This window comes from Papio anubis, chromosome 6 (genome assembly GCF_008728515.1).
Source record: "Papio anubis isolate 15944 chromosome 6, Panubis1.0, whole genome shotgun sequence".
Lineage (NCBI taxonomy): Eukaryota > Metazoa > Chordata > Mammalia > Primates > Cercopithecidae > Papio > Papio anubis.
The window spans coordinates 151,074,280-151,094,147 of NC_044981.1; the positions used below are offsets into that span (position 1 = coordinate 151,074,280).

General features: G+C 41.0%; 1 protein-coding gene and 1 long non-coding RNA gene across 3 annotated transcripts; one reads left to right on the top strand and one right to left on the bottom strand.

Annotated features, from left to right (window-relative positions):
* Window positions 1-209: 209 nt before the first annotated feature.
* CCN6 (cellular communication network factor 6) lies at window positions 210-18,981 on the bottom strand. 2 transcript variants are annotated; one of them, XR_002521816.2, is made up of 6 exons: window positions 10,040-13,363; window positions 8,856-9,153; window positions 5,138-5,380; window positions 3,220-3,291; window positions 1,834-2,027; window positions 210-557 (listed from the first exon to the last, which is right to left on the bottom strand). XR_002521816.2 is itself a non-coding variant. In XM_021937966.2 (6 exons), exons 2-6 carry the CDS (start codon window positions 15,810-15,812, stop codon window positions 276-278), a joined length of 1,119 nt encoding a protein of 372 aa, XP_021793658.2. In that variant the 5' UTR covers window positions 15,813-16,509; window positions 16,847-18,981; the 3' UTR covers window positions 210-275. The 2 variants fall into 2 exon arrangements, 1 of the variants encoding a protein (XP_021793658.2); XM_021937966.2 differs by lacking the exons at window positions 3,220-3,291; window positions 10,040-13,363 and adding exons at window positions 15,711-16,509; window positions 16,847-18,981.
* LOC103884102 lies at window positions 390-2,276 on the top strand. Its single transcript, XR_646588.4, has 2 exons — window positions 390-528; window positions 1,907-2,276. It is a non-coding gene; the product is annotated as an uncharacterized LOC103884102 (long non-coding RNA).
* Window positions 18,982-19,868: the final 887 nt, after the last annotated feature.

Genomic DNA, 19,868 nt, shown 5'->3' on the forward strand with positions numbered 1-19,868 from the left:
TTTTTTCATATACAAAATGCTTAGATGGTATCAAATGTCTGCATATTATATAATTATAGGATATATTTTAGAAATGAGTTCAATTTTTAACTTTTTCAAATTTTATGTATATTTTTAGGATATCTTTTTTTAAAAGCTTCTAATGCCTTAAATGTAGTGATCTAAGAACAGGCATTCATACTGTTTTAAACAAAGCAGATTTGCCACCATTTTATACTCACTAATTTTTTTATTATATGATAGGGTTGACTAACTTTTCCCCCATTTGCTTTGTTTTACAGAATCTTGAGCTCAGAAAATATATCTCCAGGTTCTCTGCAGTTTCTCTGACATACACAAGATGTAATCCACAGCATCTTCCATTTAAATGACCCCTCATTTGGGCAATCGAATTGAATAGTAATCATTTTAGACTTATTAGGGATACAGCATCTCTTATCCAAGCATATTCCACAAAAAGTGGGTTTGTAACTCTGAGTACTTGAGCATCCAGAAAAGACAAATTTTTCAGCTTTGGAGAGTTGGAAAGTAGGTTGGCATGTTTTTCCTTTGGGGATCTGAAAAGATACATAAAATGAAGTCATTCTTTAAATTTGATTACAATAGTTTAGAAAAACAACATGTAGAATATTTTATAGCACAAACAATTATTTGGAGGCATTAATAAAAGTTGTTATGTAGTGATTTCCAGCACTCTCTTCTCTACCCTTAAGATCCCCTTCTCATCAGAGGTCTGTCCTAACTGTCCTCTCTGTTCTTCCTCCATCATATTATAGCACCTGTTCCTCAATGTTTTTTGCTATCTGTTCTTTACTCAATTTTACAATAAATAGAAATTTCTGTTTTGTTTAATATCAAGGGCCATGTCTTATTAAATATTTATCTAAGACTTAGCAAAGTCCATAACACAGCCCAGACAGTTTTCAGTGGATGGGTAGATGAATACTTACCCTAATCTTTCTTTAAAACTGAATTGTCAGCCGGACACAGTGGCTCACGCCTGGAATCCCAGCACTTTGGGAGGCCGAGGCAGGCAGATCACGAGGTCAGGAGATTGAGACCATCCTGGCTAACATGGTGAAACCCTGTCTCTACTAAAAATACAAAAAATTAGCCGGGCGAGGTGGCAGGTGCCTGTAGTCCCAGCTACTCGGGAGGCTGAGGCAGGAGAATAGCATGAACCCAGGTGACGCAGCTTACAGTGAGCTGAGATCACGCCACTGCACTCCAGCCTGGGCAACAGAGCAAGACTCCGTCTCACAAAAAAAAATAAAAAATAAAAATAAAAAAACGGAGTTGTCAACTTGCTAATATGATAGAGAATAACTTTGGGGCGAGAGGATTGTGTAGCATTTCTAAAAATTACCCTTTTTGAGACAGACTTCCTGCCTCGTTCAAGAAGTAAGACCAGCTCTAGTTATACCAAACAATCTTAGGGTAAATATTTTATTGTAGTGTTTTAGCAAGTTTACTATGTAAGCATAGAGCATTTTGGAAATGGTGTGGCTTCCTTCCAAGTTAGTGATATATAACTAAGATCAGGACTTCTCTAATGTTCATAATATCTGTTTTCATAATTATAGTGTAGCAACCAAAATCTTTTATTCATTAACATAGAAAAAACAAGTTAGAATCTGCTCTGGTTGGTAAAATGTTCCCCACAACGTGCAGTTATTACCTGTTTTCCTCTGAAATAGTTTGACTTTAAGCATTATAATGAGATGGTTTTATTTTTCTAAGAACTAAACACCATCCCTCCCTCCAAAACACACACATGCTTACTTTTCAGGAATCTCTTAATATTGAATTAAGTTAAATATATTTAAACTTTACCTTTATTGTCTTTACTATATTGCTGTCACAAGGCTGAATGTAACACAGTCTTTTCTCTTTTCTCATTTCACAGTTGCTGTTTTCATTGGTCACCCTATTAGATATTCCCATCCCACATGTTCTGGAGCAGGGAGTCCACTTTGTTGCTTGCACAAGACATTTTTTTTTCCAAATAAGTGGGAGATTTCTATAAGCTAAAACGGAGAAAAGTACATATGTATACATATAAATGTACTTGTATAAATAGATAATTTTTAACCATGTTTAAGCTAATGTTTAAGAAATCTGAATATTTTTGTATAATATAACTCAGAATAAAAGAAGCTGATGGTCTAATTTATCATTCTATCTCCCTCTTTCCCAACCCCAGAATTAACTTTCAATCAAGTATTACAGTCCAACCTCTTAGGAGGAATAAAAATACTTTATCTTTGAAAAACTGAGAAGATTTACTCATTTGCATTTTTCTGCTTTGCCTGTCCTCTGAATCCTAAGCCTAAGCTTATGTTCCTGTTGAGTTGTCTTTTCCCTGGTTCTTGCCTGATCATTTCCAACAGACGTTGAAACAAAAATTAGAGAATTTGAGATATTGATCAGAACAGTGTGATCTTAATGTTAACTTTCGTAATATGTTAAAATCTAAAATACAAAAATTATATTTGAGAATGAGACTATCAGCGAGACCAGATTTCTTCCACTTGTTTTAATCTAGTCTTTTAGAAAACTGTCTAATTAACTAATGCTATACTGAACTAAACTAATAGTTTATATACAAAGTCATTGCAAGTGTATAATTTCATTCATTCAACTTAATTGTCACACTCCCTATGTTCTTAGGCCCAAAGCACTCTCCAATTGGGTAGGATTTCAAATTACTTATGAAAAAACAGAGAATGGATGATCAATAGATGGGTCAGTGAGTGAGTAGATAGAGCCCCTCCAATGTCTGCCGCTAAAGGGAAATAGAAGGGGAAGAGAGACTATAAGAGGGTATAATAATGCTCCCATTTCCATGTAAGGTCACTGGGAGCTTCTTGTTATAAATGAATCAAGCCCTTGGCTCATTTTAAGCAAACTACATATTGACTTACTGTGTCAAGGCATTTCCTTAAGGTTAATGTGCATCTTGAAATGAATGCTTTGGGAGTACGGTTGTGATTTGAGTCTGCACAGCAAAATTCTGGCTATATTACTTCAAAAAAATCAATTTAAAACTTGAAAAAGACCCAGAAAAAAAAAAAAAGGGCCTTCTTCATAGGAAATAGTCTCTTTAAAGTATGTGCTCTATTTTAATTGATACTACGACACTGCTTTCAGTGTTATTACAGTAAAGTCTCTTGCAATTGCACGTAGAACTGAGGAGAGGAAGCAGAAACGTGAAGATACCTGGAAGGTAGACAACAGTTTAAAGACCTCTGAAATAGTTTGCAGGAAGCAGATTAGAAGCTTGGCACACATCTGCAATAAATAAACGCAGGTTAGATTACCGTGTTACCAGTAATCCTACTTGTTAAACCAAGAGCTGTAGTTCAGGAATTTACCATTCATTAAAAAGCAAGAAAACTAGAAGAGATTTTTTTTAAACAAAGCTTAGTGTTTGGTGAGCATTGAAAAAAGCATGAGGGCATTATGTCATTGCATGCTTCATCCTGACCTAGCAAAAGCTAGATTCCAACCATAGACTACAAATTACTGTCACAAATGTATCTTAAAGTATGTGTTTTTGTCATTATGGTTCATTTTAAAAGCCAAATTCCTGTGTGGGCCATAAATATAATTTCACAGTTAAGCAAAGAAGAGACATTAGACTGAACATGTACTTCATTTGAAACACATCTAGCTCTAAATCGCAAATACTAGAGAACACTCAAAGCGCTAACTACCAAGACTGACTATCTGATGCCTTTCCCAACCAAGGTCAAAGTGAATCCACTGAACTCCTCTAACTTCTAAAATGAGACCAACTTGAAGTTGATCCAAAGGACTCCACTCGTGGAAAACTGCTCTAAGGTAGTCTTTCCAGGGAAGTTTATGCATGGGTTCTAAGAGCCTTATATTGAATCACTAAAATCCAACGCAGAAAACTAACTGTTCTGTACATTTTGAAAAAAAATAATAAGGATAGGGCTTATAATTTCAGAGGTTTTAGAGCATTAACAGTGTCATGCTGTCAACTGAACATGTCTAGTAAATGCAAATTCACCACAACCTGGTAAACTTTTTTTCCAATTAACTGACAAAACTGGAGTTGCTGAGGATGTTCCTTTTATAGAGTTAGTTTTTAAATATCTAAAACTCATTTCCCTGCTTATGGTTGCCTTTATTAAATATCCACTTAATAAAAATGAACTTATGAGTTGTTAACATACACAAGTATTCTGCATTTGCATGGCACCTCTCACTAAGCTCTAAACTTTAAGAAAAAGCCATTCTTGATTTCTGGTTGAGAACACAGAGGTGTGAACAAGAACCAGACTTCAATGTTACCCCTTCCGAGTCCTTCCTCTTCTATATTTGCTGGTGGTTTTAAAACTCCTGTTCCCAAAATATGCTGATGCTTAAATAAAATGCTAACTTAGAGCAGACCAGGATACAAGGTTTATGAATATACTTAAGCTGTTTGCAAATGGTCAGGTATACAAGATGAGTAATGAAGAATCACACTTTAGTTTTCTGAGTACATAGATACATGGGTAACCTACTTAAAAATGCCTCTGTGTGTGTGTGTATGTGTGTGTGTGTTTACAGAGAGATTAGCAATTGAACTTCAATTTCAGAGTGAATGAACGGACTTCCTATGAGATTTCTATTTTTAGAAATAATATTTACAAGTTCAAAATATGTGTCAGTTTTTATTTTTCAGCAGTAGCCTCTCATTTCTGCCTGTATCACATAGAAATGTTGCCTTTTAAAATTTGGGGAAGTGGATGGTCAAACTTCTTGCCCATAATAGAACAATACAAATAAGTTATTCCAGGGTACATGTGAACAATATTTGGTCAATTTTCCTGAGAAGAGTTTGGGAATAAGCAGAGGTGTAAGATTTTAGAAGAGCTTCCTGACCTAGTAGATCTTTTAAAAATGTTTTTAAATGTTTTACCAGAAAATTCTAAAACATTATAACATTTCCTTTTCAAAAGTTTATCCCGGTCTGAGGCAAAGATTGAGTAAAATGATACACTCAAACTATATCTCACTCTGACCACCAATCAGTAAGTACTTACTGAGTACCTATGGTACATAAAAGGAACATGAAGGAATACCACCAAGGTCGTACATGAAAAATAAGTCTACTTATGAGCACCTGGCATTGTTTTGTAGCTTGTTGAAAGCTGCTGTAGTAATGGTTCCAGGCCACAGTTTGACTGATCAGACGTCTTTCCACCTTTAGCTCCAGAGCAGTGACTGTCAGCCAGCTTTGGTATAAACAGAGGCGTGCATCCAATGGCGCCACTCACACAGAGGCAGCTAAACAAGGGGTTGGGCTGAAACACTTGGCCATTGTGATAATGTACCTGGTTGAACTCGCATCCAACAGCTACCAGGTCTGAAAAGAGAAAAGAGCAAAATTGTCAAAGAAGCCATAACCTGTGACATTGTAGACCTCCAATTATAAACCTAAGAAGAAATGGATTATCTCCTGTATGAAGTATAGCTCTCAACCTCTTAGGTTCCATTTGGAACCTCCTTCATGGGACATCTGTAGAACGGTTTCTAAAGTGAGGCATTTTCATTATATTGTAGGCTATACACCCCACATGGTCACTTCCAGAATTAAGACCAAGTAAATATCCTGTGAAATCACCATAAGAATAGCAGTTGATAATAAATCTGAGATAGGTTGATGCCTAGTGAGACAGGTTTTCCCAGACATCCAACAATAGGCTAGGATATATTCTTAGGAAGACAGGATAAGTGAATGTCTGAAGAAACTATACTTTAGTTAACTACAGAACTGCAAGGTACTGATGGTTTTTGTTAAGAGATTGTAGGAGAGTTTCACTTCCTCTGAGGGGTATTCTTGACCTTCTGGATAGGCTCTTCCCCAGGTGCGGTCCTCTAATCCCTTGGCAGTACCTGAGACACTTTTAGGGGATCTGCAAGGTCAAAACTCTTTTCCAAATACTAAGATGTGGCTGGCCTTTTTCACTGTGTTAGTATTTGCACTGGTGTACAAAAGCAACTGTAGCTAAAACTGAACTGCTGGTGCCTTGGCATGAATCAAACTGTAGAAGTAATCTTGTATTTTTCCTTGCCAGGTACTTATACTTTAAAAGGGGGAGGAGTTTTACCTAAGAATGTCCTTGATGGCACAGTAAAAAGTATTAATTTTATTAAATCTTAATCATCAAGCACTGGTGTCTTTAATATTCTATGTAACAAAATAGGAAATATACATAGAATATTCCAGTGCAATAGCTGTCTTGAAACTTCAGCAAATGACTGTCTCAGGGAAACTTAAGGAACCATGTCATTGGTAAAGTTGTGAGCTGAGCTAATCACTTTTTTTAGTGGGAATTTTACTTGAAGAAATGACTGATGATAAACTGGTTATTCAGACTTTCGTATTTTGGAAACCTTTTTCTTTGAAAATGAGCAAACTGAGCCTGTCACTTCAAGGAAAACAACTGTGACAGCATTTTTTGTCAATGCGAGAATTCGAGATTTCAAGGAAAAATTCAAATTTTGGAAAACTTGTATCCATCACTGAAATCTTTATATTTATCCAATATGTAGACTTTTCTGGTGAGGATGACATTAATGTGATTTTTTTAGATGTTACATAATTAAGTGTATCAATATTTTGAACATCTCTACAACACAGTAAACATATTTTCCAAATGAACAATGCATAGAATGGCAAAATTATGCATGAGTAAAAGATCTATTCCAAATGGGTCTTGGATAGACGAATGCATTTTAATGTCACAGAGTTGAAAGTTCATTGATGTGGTTTCAGATTCCATGATGCAGCTAATTTTTAAGACACTATCACTTGTCAAGTTTTAACATATCAATAAACATAAAAGTATATTCACAATTATCTGAAAAGCCTGTTAAAATGTTCCTCCCTTTTCAAATTACATATCTGTGTGATGCCAGATTTTCTTCACATATTTCAACCAGAAAAACATATAGTAACAGATTGAAAGAAGCAGCAGATGTGTGACTCTAGCTATCTTCTATTGAGCTAGACACTAGAGAGATTTTCAAAACATGTAAAACAATGACACTCTTTTACTAAATTTTTCTTTGGAAAATAAGTTATATGTTTTTTCATAAAAACATTATTCTTATTAATCTGCAGTGGGTTTATTCTTTTTAAATGAATTAATAAATATTTCTAAATTTCTAATCCATCAAATATCAATGGATAAAACCCACAGAAAAACTCTTTAGGTCCTCATTAATTTCTTAGAGTATAAAGGGGTAATTTTTAGACTATAAAGGGGTCATTTCTAAGACTATAAAGGGGTCCTCAGATCAAAAAGTTTTTACAACGTTGCTCTTGATCAGGGATCATCAAGTTTTCTGCAAAGAGCCAAATAGGAAATATCTTAGCCTTTGCAAGCCAGAGAGTGTTTAGTGAAAACTACTGACTCTGCCATTGAAAAGCAGCCGTAGACTCTACGTTAATGTGCCATGTTCCAATAAAGCATTATTTACAAAAACAGGCTGTTGGCTAGATTTGACTCTCAGGTCATAGTTTGGGGCCCTAGTTACAGATCATCCCCATTCCTATCCTCGTGGCTATGCTCTGTTAAAAGTCTCATCACATTTTGTGTGAAATTACTTATAGAAAGGTCTGACACCTTAATATTTGATTTTCTGAGGCCAAGGCCTGTATCTCTTGTTTTCCCTGTCATGGCCTCAGTTGCTGGCCACAGTGCTTGGTTGTGTAGTGGATGGTCACTAAGGGGTTAATGAAATAACCTGCCCAGCTTGGGAAAAATGGGTGTCCTGAATGCCACATTGTTTGATAGGTCATGTTTTCCTTATAGGATTCCAATAAATAACATTTTTGAGAGCCTACTGAATACTAGATGTTGTGCTAGGTGTTTTATGTCATTATTTTATTTGATCCGCCCAGCAACTCTATAAGCTAGGAAGTACACATTATGTAACTGAGGCACAGAGAAAATAAACAACTTGATCAAGTGTATTCAGTTAGCAAAGCAGTCAGGACTTGAACCTAGATCCCACATTTTTAACCATACAATACAGTGCTGGCAGGGGCATCCGGCTATCAAGCTTGAGCACTCTACACATTCAGCGTGACTCCAAAGATAGACTCTCATTCGGTGGCTCATAACCAAACTTCTGATCGTAATTTGCCTTCCTGCTTAGACTTTTCTGCAGATGGACTAAACTGCCCAGGTGACATGAGTATTTCTCTTTCCTTAGAAATTTAATTTTTTTATCCTAAATAATTTGGCATCCTGAATTAGTGTCAATGTTTAGATGGTCTGAATCCGTCTCCAGAGCTTAGTCACACAAGGCTGAGGGTCAGATTGTGGTTTCGGGTGACCTCACCTTTTTTTTTACAAATCTGCTGAAGTAAAAGGCACAGCAACTCAATCATTAGTTGGCAAAGCTGAGGTTAAAGTTGTATCTCTGAATACTGGGTATATATTCTAATATTTTTAAGCAGATTATTTTTTATTACAGAAAAGGCTGAAGTTGGATTGTTTTTGACAGTATTAACAAAAGCTGTCATTTTGTAGCACTTTAAGAGGTCAGACTCTAGATAATTCCTTTTATTTTCTATCATTAAAAGCAATTACCTGAGAAGAACTGCAAGATCACCTCAATGCAATGAAAATAATGGGTTTCTGAATGTGTGTAAGCATCTGCTAATTTCACGTAGTATCCAATACAATGGAGCCAGTCCCACTGATGCATGAAAACTAAACCCACTTCATATTTAGCCAAACTAAGCTGATCACTCGAAGCTAACAATTGCAGGAAAGAAATCTGTCTAGACTCAATCTTTTCCAGCAGGTCCAGAAGAAGACACTTACATGAACACACTCCAGTCTCGTACCTAGGCCTGTCTACTGAGTAGTCACAATACAGCCCTTTGTGTGGGTCACAGAGGTCAGCTTCATTGCAGATTTCCCCTGGTTGCTTGGCACAGATTTTACAGCATCCACAGCCGTCTCTCACCAGGCTCACTCCAGGAGGGCAATGGGGCTTCTGATGAGGGCATTTGCAGGGCCAGTGACAAAACTGTTTACGCTGATGTGCATCTGACACTTCTCCAGGCCTTCCTTCTGGTGTTGTATCTAACGGTCCAGTGCCCTGTGCCCTGCAGCAGAACTTCATTTGATAATAAAGGTGATGTTAGAAATAGCTTCTCTATGTAATAGTATAATAGGAATAGAAGATTTCCCACAAACAGGTAGTATACAGTGTGGTGAGTTATAATCATTATAACACCTATCAGCATTTGACACAATTACTCTCCTTAAACTATTCTTCACTCAGCCTCCCAGACTCTTGGAGGCTCTTATTCCACTTATTCCACTCTTATTCCTCCTTTCTCATTGACTGCTCCTTCTCACTCTCCTTTGCCAGTTTCTTCTCATCCTCTTAATCTATAAACCTCAGAGCCCCATGGATAAGGCCTCTAAAGTATCTTCCCTCACTAATATCTCTTATCTCCAACTCATACCCCTCTTCTGAACTCAAACTGCCTACTTAACATCTCCACTTCGATGTTTAATAGGCATAGCAAAATTAATATGACCAAAAACAAGCCCCCAAGCTTCCCCCAATCTGTTCTTCCACACACTTCCCCATTTGAGCAAATGCCAATATATTTCCAAAATACCTTGATATTAGATCATGCTTGACTCTTCTCTTTCACACTTTACATCTAATTCCATCAATAAATGCTGTTTATTGCACTTTTAAAAATACCCACACTAATCATTTATTGATGCCCTCTCTGTTACCATCGTAATCCAAGTCACCATTGTTCACTTGGATGATTACAATAGCCTCCTGAATGTTCACCTTGCTTGCTCCTTTGTCCACTTGACATCCAGAACGATTCTTTTAAAATAAGCCAGGTCATATCACTCTTTGCTCATATGGAGTGAATTCCTCACGGCCTCCCATTTCAATGTAAAATTCAAAGTGCTGCCATGGCCCTGAATCATGTGGTCCCCCTCCCCATATTACTTTGCCCACTGCCACTCACCCGCTTTGTGCCTCCACACCAGCCGCACCAGCATCCTTGTTCTCTGACTCCAAGAACATTCTGCCCCTAGATATCTTCATGGCTCACTCTTTTATTGTCTTCAGGTCTGTGCTCAAATTTCTCAGTGAGGCCCTCTTTGACCACTCTTTGTGAAAGAGCACCCTATCCCAGTCCTTTTGCCATAGAGTTTCCCACCTTTCTTATTACCTACACATTTCAGTTGTTTACTTTCTGATACCTGCACCAAGAATGTAAGCATCTTGAAAGCAAGGTCTTTGCCTAATGTCTGTCTTGACGACTGCAATCTTTATAAATCACTTTACGTGGTTATTTCAATCAACCTTCATAGCAACAGTGTGCAGTGGTGATTATACCATGCGATAGGCAGATAATGGTCCCCTCAAAGATGTCCATGTCCTGATCCCTGGGGCCCGTGCATATATATTACCTAAAACAATGAAGGGGAGTTTGCATATGTGATCAATTTAAGAATCTTGAGGTTATCACTCTTGATTATCCAGGTGGGCTCAAGGTAATCACAAGTACATTGGGTCCACCAGGAAAGGAGGCAGGCCTGTCAGAGAAGATGCGATGGCAGAAGCAGAGGTAGGAGCGATGCCATTGCTGAAAGGGGTCATGGTCCAAGGAAGCCAGACAGCCTTTAAAAGCCAGAACAGGCAAAGAATGGATTCTCCCCTGCCACCTCCAGAAGGGCAGCAGTCCTGCCAACACTTGATTTTAGCCCTGTAAGACCCACTTTTGGACCCCAGATGTCCAGAACTGTAAATAATCTTGTGGCTTTAAGCCATTCAATTTGGTGATTTCTTACAGCAGCAATAGGAAACTGTATACTCCATTTTATCAATGAGGACCCTGAGACTCAAATTATTTAAGTTGTCCTATGTGACACATCAAGAGGTAGAAGAGCAATTTAAATCAGGCAGGCAGGTTCCAGAGCCTAAGCTCTCAATACTTACCCTCCTTCCTTTCCTAGTCCAACTCCTACTGCAACCCAGCTTTGATACTGAGCAAATCACTGAATCTCTGCATCTGTTTCTCCAGGCTAGACCTCATCCCTTAAGCTTACAACTTATTCGTTGCTACTGGACATATGTACGTTGAGGTTCTACAACTACCCTCCCCCTGACAAACTGCTCCTCAACTAGCAGTTCCCATTTTAGTGAATGGCATCACCATTCACTCAAGACCCCTAGTCAGGAAGCTGAAAACCATCTGGATTTCTTCCTCTCCCTCATCCTTCACACCTGAAAGTGTCTGACCTACAGGAAAGGTGAAAGCACTTACGCACAGCATTCAGGTCCCTCCTCGTGTCTTGCAGTTCTTGTATGCATTAGGTTCCAGAAAGTTAAAGTGCCTGCAGTTCCCTGCATATGTGATGCTGTTCCTCCTGCCTGGAACATTCTGCCCAGACCCTGCTCCTTCTTCATCTAGTTATCCTTCAAGGTTCTGTTTCAGTATCATCTTTTCCAGAAAGGTTCCTGTAACTTCCCTGCCTTGCACAATTTTAAACTGAAATTACCCATGTAAGTGCCTATCTCTTCCACTAACCATAAAGTCACCCAACCTCAGGTGCTTGTGGTTTGTTTGTGAGTATACCACCAGCACTTAGCACAGTGCCTGCCAATTCACTTATGTAAATAACTCTTAATGTTTATTTGATGGAACTGGGGGCTGTTGAATTGATTCCTAGATCTAAGTCAATTTGCACCTCAAAAACTCTACATTTAGAAGTATCTGTATGAAATTCCACCTAATATTAAGCACTCGGCCCTTTTTCCTACCACTGGTAAAACACGTATGCCCCAGTAAAGAGTAACATTTCAGGTGCCATTCAAAAGTTGCATGCACAACGTGAGAATGGGTTTTGATGGGGAGGATAGGACACTGCTGGGCTTCTGGACAAGGAGCAGGGGAAAAGAAACACCAAAGTGGAGAAGGGAGTAGAAATAGTAAAGCTAGAATCCTAAAAAACGTTTAAACTTAAAAAATTTTGCCTACTTCTCAATTTTGCACACGTTCAGCTATAGCCACCAGTGATTCAGGATGCCAGGTTCCATGGCCTCTTTGCTGGTCTCACGTCCATGAAATCTCTTCAGTCCCCCCTCTTGCCCCACCTCTCTAAGGCATTTGACTCTCCTCTACCTTGGATTTCATTACATCTGGTCCCCCCAATACACCCCTTACTTTTCAACGTACTTTCTCAGTCTCCTCCACAGGCTCCTGTTACCCTGAATTTGACTTAGATTTAGGCCTATTGGTGTTTCTTAGCTTCAATGTATTGCTTGCCTCACTCTACACACCGTCTCTTGGCAATCTCACCCACCCCCTTGCTTTCAGTTTTCATCCTATGCAAGTTTGAAATCTAAATTTCCAGTCTGGACTTTTCCACTGAGCCCTAGACCCATGAGCTAACTCCCTACTGGACATCTCCACCCAAATGTCCTCCAGGAAATACTCAAGTCCAAAAGTCATCATTTTTCACTCTTCAAAGTCTGGAGTCAGGAATCTGGATTCATCTATGTCGTCTTCCTCTCTTTCATCTCCTATGGCTATTCAGTGACCTATCCTATGTATTCTATTGTCCTTGTCTTCCCAGAATCAGATGCTCTTCCCCATTTCACTGCTACTAAGTAAGCACTATCACTACGAGTTCCTGACTGGCCTTCCTCCCTCCAGAATGACTTTTCAAGTGTATCTACTACATTGCCACTGGAGGAATCTCTTTAAAGAACATGTCTGGTTATATTACTCCTCTCCTTAAAGCCCAATCAGGGGTTCCCCACAGTCTATACTGGGCAACCTAAACTTCTGGGCCAGGTATCCAAAGCCCTCCCCTGCCTACCTCTTGAGCTTTAGCTCTCACACACTCTCCTTCCATGCCTTGCCATTTGCTGGACTCCCTGGGTTGGTTTTCTCCTCCCTGCTTTTTCTCGTGTTCTTTCTAATGAAACGCACACTCCCAAAACTGCCCCCCAGATGCCTCTTTCTCTCTCCAGTTTTGAAGCATTTCCAGATCATCTCTGAGGTCAAAAGGTAACACTGTTGACATCCAAGGATAAAAAGAAAATCATAACAGTAGACTGAGAAAAGCAATACATACAGAATTACATTAAATATGAGATATGACTTCTTATCAAAAGACAGAGGAGGAGGAAGAGATGGAGAAGAAGATGCCCAAAGACAATGTTGAAAGGAAAAAAAAACCCAACCTGTCAACCCAGAATTATATGGCCAGTGAAACTATCTTTCAAAAATGAAGCTGACATAATCTGTAATCCCAGCGCTTTGGGAGACTGAGGCAGGTGGATCACTTGAGGTGAGGAGTTCAAGACCAGCCTGGCCAACATGGCAAAACTCCATCTCTACTAAAAATACAAAAACTTATCCAGGTGTGGCGGCGTGCACCTGTATCCCAGCAACTCGGGAGGCTGAGACAGGAGAATCGCTTGAACCCAGGAGGCAGAGGTTACAGTGAGCCGAGACGCCCCACTGCACTCCAGCCTGGGCAACAGAGGGAGACTCCATCTCAAAATAAAGAAAGAAAATCATAACAGTAGACTGAGGAAAGGGGGAAGCATTACATACAAAAGTACAATAAAATTGAGATCGGACTTCTCATCAAAAGAAGGAGGAAGAGGGAGAGAGAGAGAAGAACAAGATGCCCAGAGACAATGTTAAATGAGCGGGGGGGAGGAAATCCTGTCAACCCAGAATTATATAGCCAGTGAAACTATCTTTCAAAGATGAAGGTGTAATAAAAACCATTTCTGGGTAACCACAACCTAAGAGAAATTGTTGCTAGCAGATCTGCCTCACAAGAAATACTAAAGGAGGATCTTCAGTCTGCAGATCTTCTGTTATGATAATAACTTAGAAATACATGAAGAAATGAAGAGGCCTGGACATAGTCAATATGTGGGTAAATATAAAGAATCTTATATTTTTCTCTTTTCCTCAGACATATTTTGATTGTTTTCAACAGCAAAATTTCAAGACAATAAGCGGCACTAGAATGGTGCAATAGAAAGAATAAGCATTTTGGCAACAGATCCGAGCTTTGCGATAGCTCTGTGATCTTACAGAACTTCCCACCATTTGATCTCCTCTGTAATATGGGATTAATAATGCCGACCTTTAAAGTTGTTTTGATAATTAAGATTTATTATTATATAACCCCCGGCACCCTTGGGCCGGGCGCAGTGGCTCACACCTGTAAACTGAACATTTTGGGAGACCGAGACAGGCGGATCACTTGAGGTCAGGAGTTCAAGACCAGCTTGGCCAACATGGCAAACCCTATCTCTACTAAAAATACAAAAATCAGCCAGGTGTGGTGGTGCATGCCTGTAATCCCAGCTACTCAGGAGGCTGAGGCACAAGAATCACTTGAACCCAGGAGGTGGAGGTAGAGCCGAAACTGCGCCACTGCACTCCAGCCTGGGCAACAGAGTGAGGCTCTGTCTCTAAATAAATACATGAAGCAGCCAGCACAGTATTTGGCATATAGCAGATATTCAGTAAATGCTAGGTATTATCAGATGTTTTATGAATTTATGAATTCATAAAAGCAAAGTTAAGCACAAAATAATCCATTCTTACCTCTCTGTGTGTAACACGTTTCTGTGTTTGTTGTTGTTTATTTTATACACATCTCTCTGTGTTGGAATACTTGCTGTCTAAGAACATGCAGCTGCTCTCAATCCACAATGACAGGCTTTTTCTCAAGAACAGTGGAATAGGAGACACACAGACAGGGGAGTGAGCCCCTCCACAGAACAGCAGCAATGACCCAGACTACTGACATTCTTGCATGATTCTTTTGAAATCGTAAATATCTCTCTATATGGTATAACAACTTCCAATTCCCTGTTTTCTAAGCTATATCTACTACTTATGGTCCCAATCAACTACTAACTCACAGACACGCCCATGTTTTCTAAATCACCAGATTTCAAAACTCTGTCCCCTGTCTACCGTGTAAATAAATCAACAATTAAGTCACCTTGTTTTCATCTTCTTATTTAAAAAGACTAAGGCAATGAATTGCTCATAGTAAGTTAAACTTCCCTTTGGTCTGTTGCTTGAAATATTTCCAAGCCTCCATAGACTGCTACCCTTTCAGGAAGTGAGAAACACATGGACTGAGAAAAGACAAAGTAAGAGAATGTTTTAAAAATGTAAATGTTTGTTCCAAAGTGCCCCTTTCAAACAAGGACAGGCTTAACTGGAAAAAGCCGCTGTCAAAATTCGTTTTTCCAGGGACTCTTTGCACATTTTGCAGACAGCAATGGAAAGTTGAGCCTCCGCCTGGAGCTGGCATGGAGAGACACTGTTTCCCACACTGTGCCAGGCCATGCCTTAGACTCTCCTACAAAAATATATAGGAAAGCGTGGGGCTGTTCAAATATAGCGAAAGGAGGCTTCAGTGCCATTACCTGAAAGGGAGAAATGTTTTACATTTCTTTCAGGAAGCCCATGAACTAACACAGAACTTTATTTGGAAAGAAAAATGGCTTCCTATTTCTTATGAAGTAGATGCACAAGCCATTGATCCTCCCTCTTCCCCATCTTCATTTTGTTTAGCTTTGGCCTGAAGAACTGAGGATGGCTGTAGTCTCCGGAAGGGAAAGAGTCGGGGGAGAGGACTTACCTGTGCCAGGTCAGCAAGCAGAAGAGTGGAGAAGAGGAGCCCCCGCATGTCGCTGGGACCGTGGAGCCACCCTGAGGGGTAGAGAAGTCGCCGCTTGTTCATTGCTCCGGCTACACAAAGCTCCCCTGTCTCCTCTGCAAACCCCAAGCTCCTCTGCACAAGAACACACACCCGCCACCTCCCACACTACCAACTCTCAGCCTGCACTTTTATTTTTAAGGATCCGTTTTAATACCCTGTTTACTTTCATGGGACTCTTCTAATACCTGCCTTCGCTGTGAGCGTGTCACAGGTCAGGAGCGGGCGAGCACTTTCCTCCCGGGACTCACGAGGGCAGGGCAAGTAGTGACTGTTCTCTAAGTGACTGTGCGACCTGCCCCCAACAACGGGTGGGGTCCCACGTCATTCCCTTCCTTGCCCTCAGCTTCTCCATCTGTGTTTGCCCTGCCCCGGGTCCTCTCTGGGCTGCCTCCTCCTCCCCCTTCATCCTCACGTACAGAGTGCACGCCTGGACCCCCACAGGACCCATCGCAGCCTAGCCCTGGCTTTGCCCCTCCATATTAATGGCAGGCTCTCGAGGGACCCTGACTCCCCTAGCTCAGATTCCCTCGGAGGCACCCACAGTGCCCTGGGCTCACCTTTATCCCAACACCTTTCTCATGCCAGGTGGACACTGAGTGGAAAAAATATAGATGGAGCAGGGGGCAGACTCCTACAGTACCTGGCCTGAGAGACGCCTCTTTTTGCGGCCACAGTTCCTTGACAGATGACAATGAAGTCAACCTCCATTTTTCCGGGCCTAAAATAAAACAATTACACTGGTAGCAATCATTCATTTAATGAATTAAGATTAAAAATAAGCCTGGCCAATATGGTGAAATCCCATCTCTACTAAAAAAAAGATACAAAAATTAGCCGGGCCTGGGGGCGGGTGCCTGTAATACCAGCTACTTGGGAGGCTGAGGCAGGAGAATCGCTTGAACCCGGGAGGTGGAGGTTGCAGTGAGCCAAGATCGCACCACTGCACTCCAGCCTGGAGGACAAGAGCAAGACTTCGTCTCCAAAAAAAAAAAAAAAAAAAAAAAAGATTAAAAATAAAATTTTGACAGGTTTGTACTCCTCTTCTTCATACTCACCTCCCTGAAACGTGTGGCCACCAGCCCATCTCCTCCTGTGTCATCACGTGGGACCTTTGCTTCTCCATGTTCTCAGCCTGGGTCTGTGTCCCATCTTCACTTGCCACTACCATGGTGCTTTGTCCCTCTCAGGTCCCTGAGGAGTCCCACCTGCCTGCCCACATCCCAAGACCTATTTCTATTTCCTTTGATCAGTTACCTATCCCGCCTTTTCCTGCTGCCTTACCTATTCTATACACATTGCTTACCTTTGTTTCTGTTCAAGGCAGTCACTACTGTAAAAAGACAATGTCAAGCCTCACTTAGGTCTGAGCTGAGGGCCTGGGAAAAGCGAGGTTGTCCTCCACCACAGAGAATCTGGTGTCCTTGGAGAACTACGGACACCCTAAAACCTGCAGATCACACAGAGCTTACTACGGAGTCAGTTAAACTGTAAGTATACGCACATCGAACAACAAGGAATACCCACTGTAGTTAGGGTGTCAATGCCTTATCCTGCCTCCCTAAGAAATAGGACAAAACCAGAGAATGGAGTAGTGAAGAAAATGTGTCCGTTTTGATTCAATCTGATCTTTTTCGTTTTATCTCCTGGTAGCACCATTGGTCTGTTGGTTCCCAGCCTGTGATTCCCACACCACACCGGCTGTCAGGATGGATAATTTCATGTTTCTGGTTTGTCTATGAAAAGCAGAGGAGTCACAGCCCAACGCTGGGATATTCATCAACTGTGTCTCCCCAGCTCCAGCTCTCCCGGTTCCACATAGAGTAATGCACATACCTGTGTAATGTTTGAATTTAAGGAGCGTCGCCCTCCTCCCATTTGCTGTCTGTGAAATGCTGGCGGCAGCAGGCGTTTTTCTGGAATCGTCTTCCATCCCTCTGCAGTCTCGCTGATGTGGAGCAGGGGAAGATAGATGTTGACCGTCCTTGCCTCTTGGTAGGAAAGGAACATCTTACTTGAAAAGTAACCTGCAAAACCTCCCCCAGCTCTGGAACACACCTGCGCTGGGTTACTCACTCTGTCACGTGTTTAGACACCTTTGGCTGTGGGAACTCCCATTTAACTCTTTCCAGCCAACTGTGGGTGGACTCCGTGAATAAGGTATTTTTAGAGGTTAGGGCTGCTATTTTTGACCTTACACAATAAAAGCTATCACAGTGTGTGTCCTGTTCTGAGCATGTTTCCCTATTATCTCATTTAACAGGATGCTAATCTGTCTAGGAGCTCATTTCACAAGTGTTCCGTTTGTGATGTACGTTAAAATAGACATGGCGCTAAGCGTAACTCAATGTGCACCATGTTCTGTGATTTACAAAGAATTTTCCTGCATATTATGTTTTTTAATTTCACAGCTCAGTGAGGTGGGCAAAAGCAGTATTGCCATCCTCATTTAACAGATTAAAAAGTGAAAGCTAAGCGATTATACTTGGTCAATAAAACACACTTAATCTCTGCCCTCTACAGCTAAATAATCTACTGGGAGAGAAGATGCTGAACAAATAAACACACAAACTATCTGTCATTGAAAGTTGAATAAAGGCTAATAAGAGGAAAGAAGAGACTATGAGAGACAATGACAGGTGAGAGCTAATTTAGATTGGGGGCAGAGAGGACATCTGAGGAACTGATACTTAGAGTCGAGAGATGAAGCTAGATGAAGAGTCGGGAGATGACTCCCAGTCCAGGACTCCCTCCACTGGCAAGATGCACACCTCTAATGGTGGTGATCTTCCCCGCACAGAGCACGTCCCACTCCTCTTCCCATAAGATTCCTAAATATCTTTCCGTTAGGAACGTCATCACAGCTAGAATAGTCCCTTCTCCTAGGAGTACCAGCCATCCGGGCGGGCAGGGTTCGGAGCTCAGGCCTGTGGTCAGCAAGCTTAGTACAGTATGAGTCTTCCTTTCCTCATCCCCTCTTTCCTTATCTTCTGATCTTACTGGTTGTGGAGAAAGGTGTATTGCCAGCCTTGAGAAAAGAGACAGATATCGTTTGTGGAAGTAATGCATTGAATGTGTGCTGAGGGGGGTCAATGTTTGCTCCTGTGAAACTAGAGATATAGTAACAATAACACAGCCTGAGCAACGTAGTGAGACCCCATCTTTACAAAATAGAAAGTAAAACACTTAGTCAGGTGTGGTGGTGCATACCTGTAGTCCTGGCTACTTGGGAAGCCGAGACAGGAAGATTGCTTGAACCCGGGAGGTTGAGGCTGCAGCGAGCTATGATCACACCACTGCACTCCAGCCTGGACACAGACAGAAACCCTGTCTCGAAAAAAAAAAAGTATAATAATAATAAGAGCTAACATTGGCTAAGAGTCACTGTGTCTCAATATTGTACCGAGTGCTGTACAAATATTAACTCATCTGATCCTTCAGCAACACTGGGTCTGTGTGCTACGATTACCATCTTTGGTTTACTTACTAGGAAACCGGGGCAAGGTCACATGGATAGCAAGAGGTAGAACCAAGACTGCAAGAATTTCATTACCATGCTCTGCGGCTGTCCGCATGGCCTATAAATGACTCCATGATCAGTAGCAGGATGATTTATTGAGATATTAATTTGCATTGAGTTCTCTGTATTTTTCTTCCGCCTGCTCCCCTCCTGGGTTTCAAGAAGTTAGTGAGGCCCTTTAGGGTTCCCGCCTATCCATCCTCTAAGCACAGGGTGGAAGCTGCTGGCATGCGTCATCTTGCCTTTTGAGATCCTGCCTTGTTCTCACCAGTGAGAGGTGATGCTGGGAGACAAGGGGGAGGAAGAGGAGCGCAGCCGAGGGTTGGGTGAGGACTGGGCATTCAGGCCTCTCTGTGCAGCACCACAGGGAGGTGGCTAAAGCTCAGAGGGACTTGATGATTCATGGTGCTTCCAGGAGGCTGACCCAGTACCAGGATGCCCTGAGCTGGTTAAGTCCCTCAAAGAACTTTGTGCAGATGCAAAGCCTCAAGTGTCTATGCAGGCGTGGATGATACAGGTATTGGCAGAATACTTGAACTGATAATCAGAGGCCTGGCCTC

Bases quoted from the DNA above. Each gene is read 5' to 3' on its own strand.
- CCN6 (XM_021937966.2), bottom strand. From the start codon at position 15,812: ATGAACAAGCGGCGACTTCTCTACCCCTCAGGGTGGCTCCACGGTCCC. The intron at 9,154-15,710 runs GTAAGTCCTCTC...TATCAAATGAAG, and splicing joins TGCTTGCTGACCTGGCACAG to TTCTGCTGCAGGGCACAGGG. The intron at 558-1,833 runs GTAAAGTTTAAA...GTATCTTTTCAG, and splicing joins ATATAGTAAAGACAATAAAG to ATCCCCAAAGGAAAAACATG.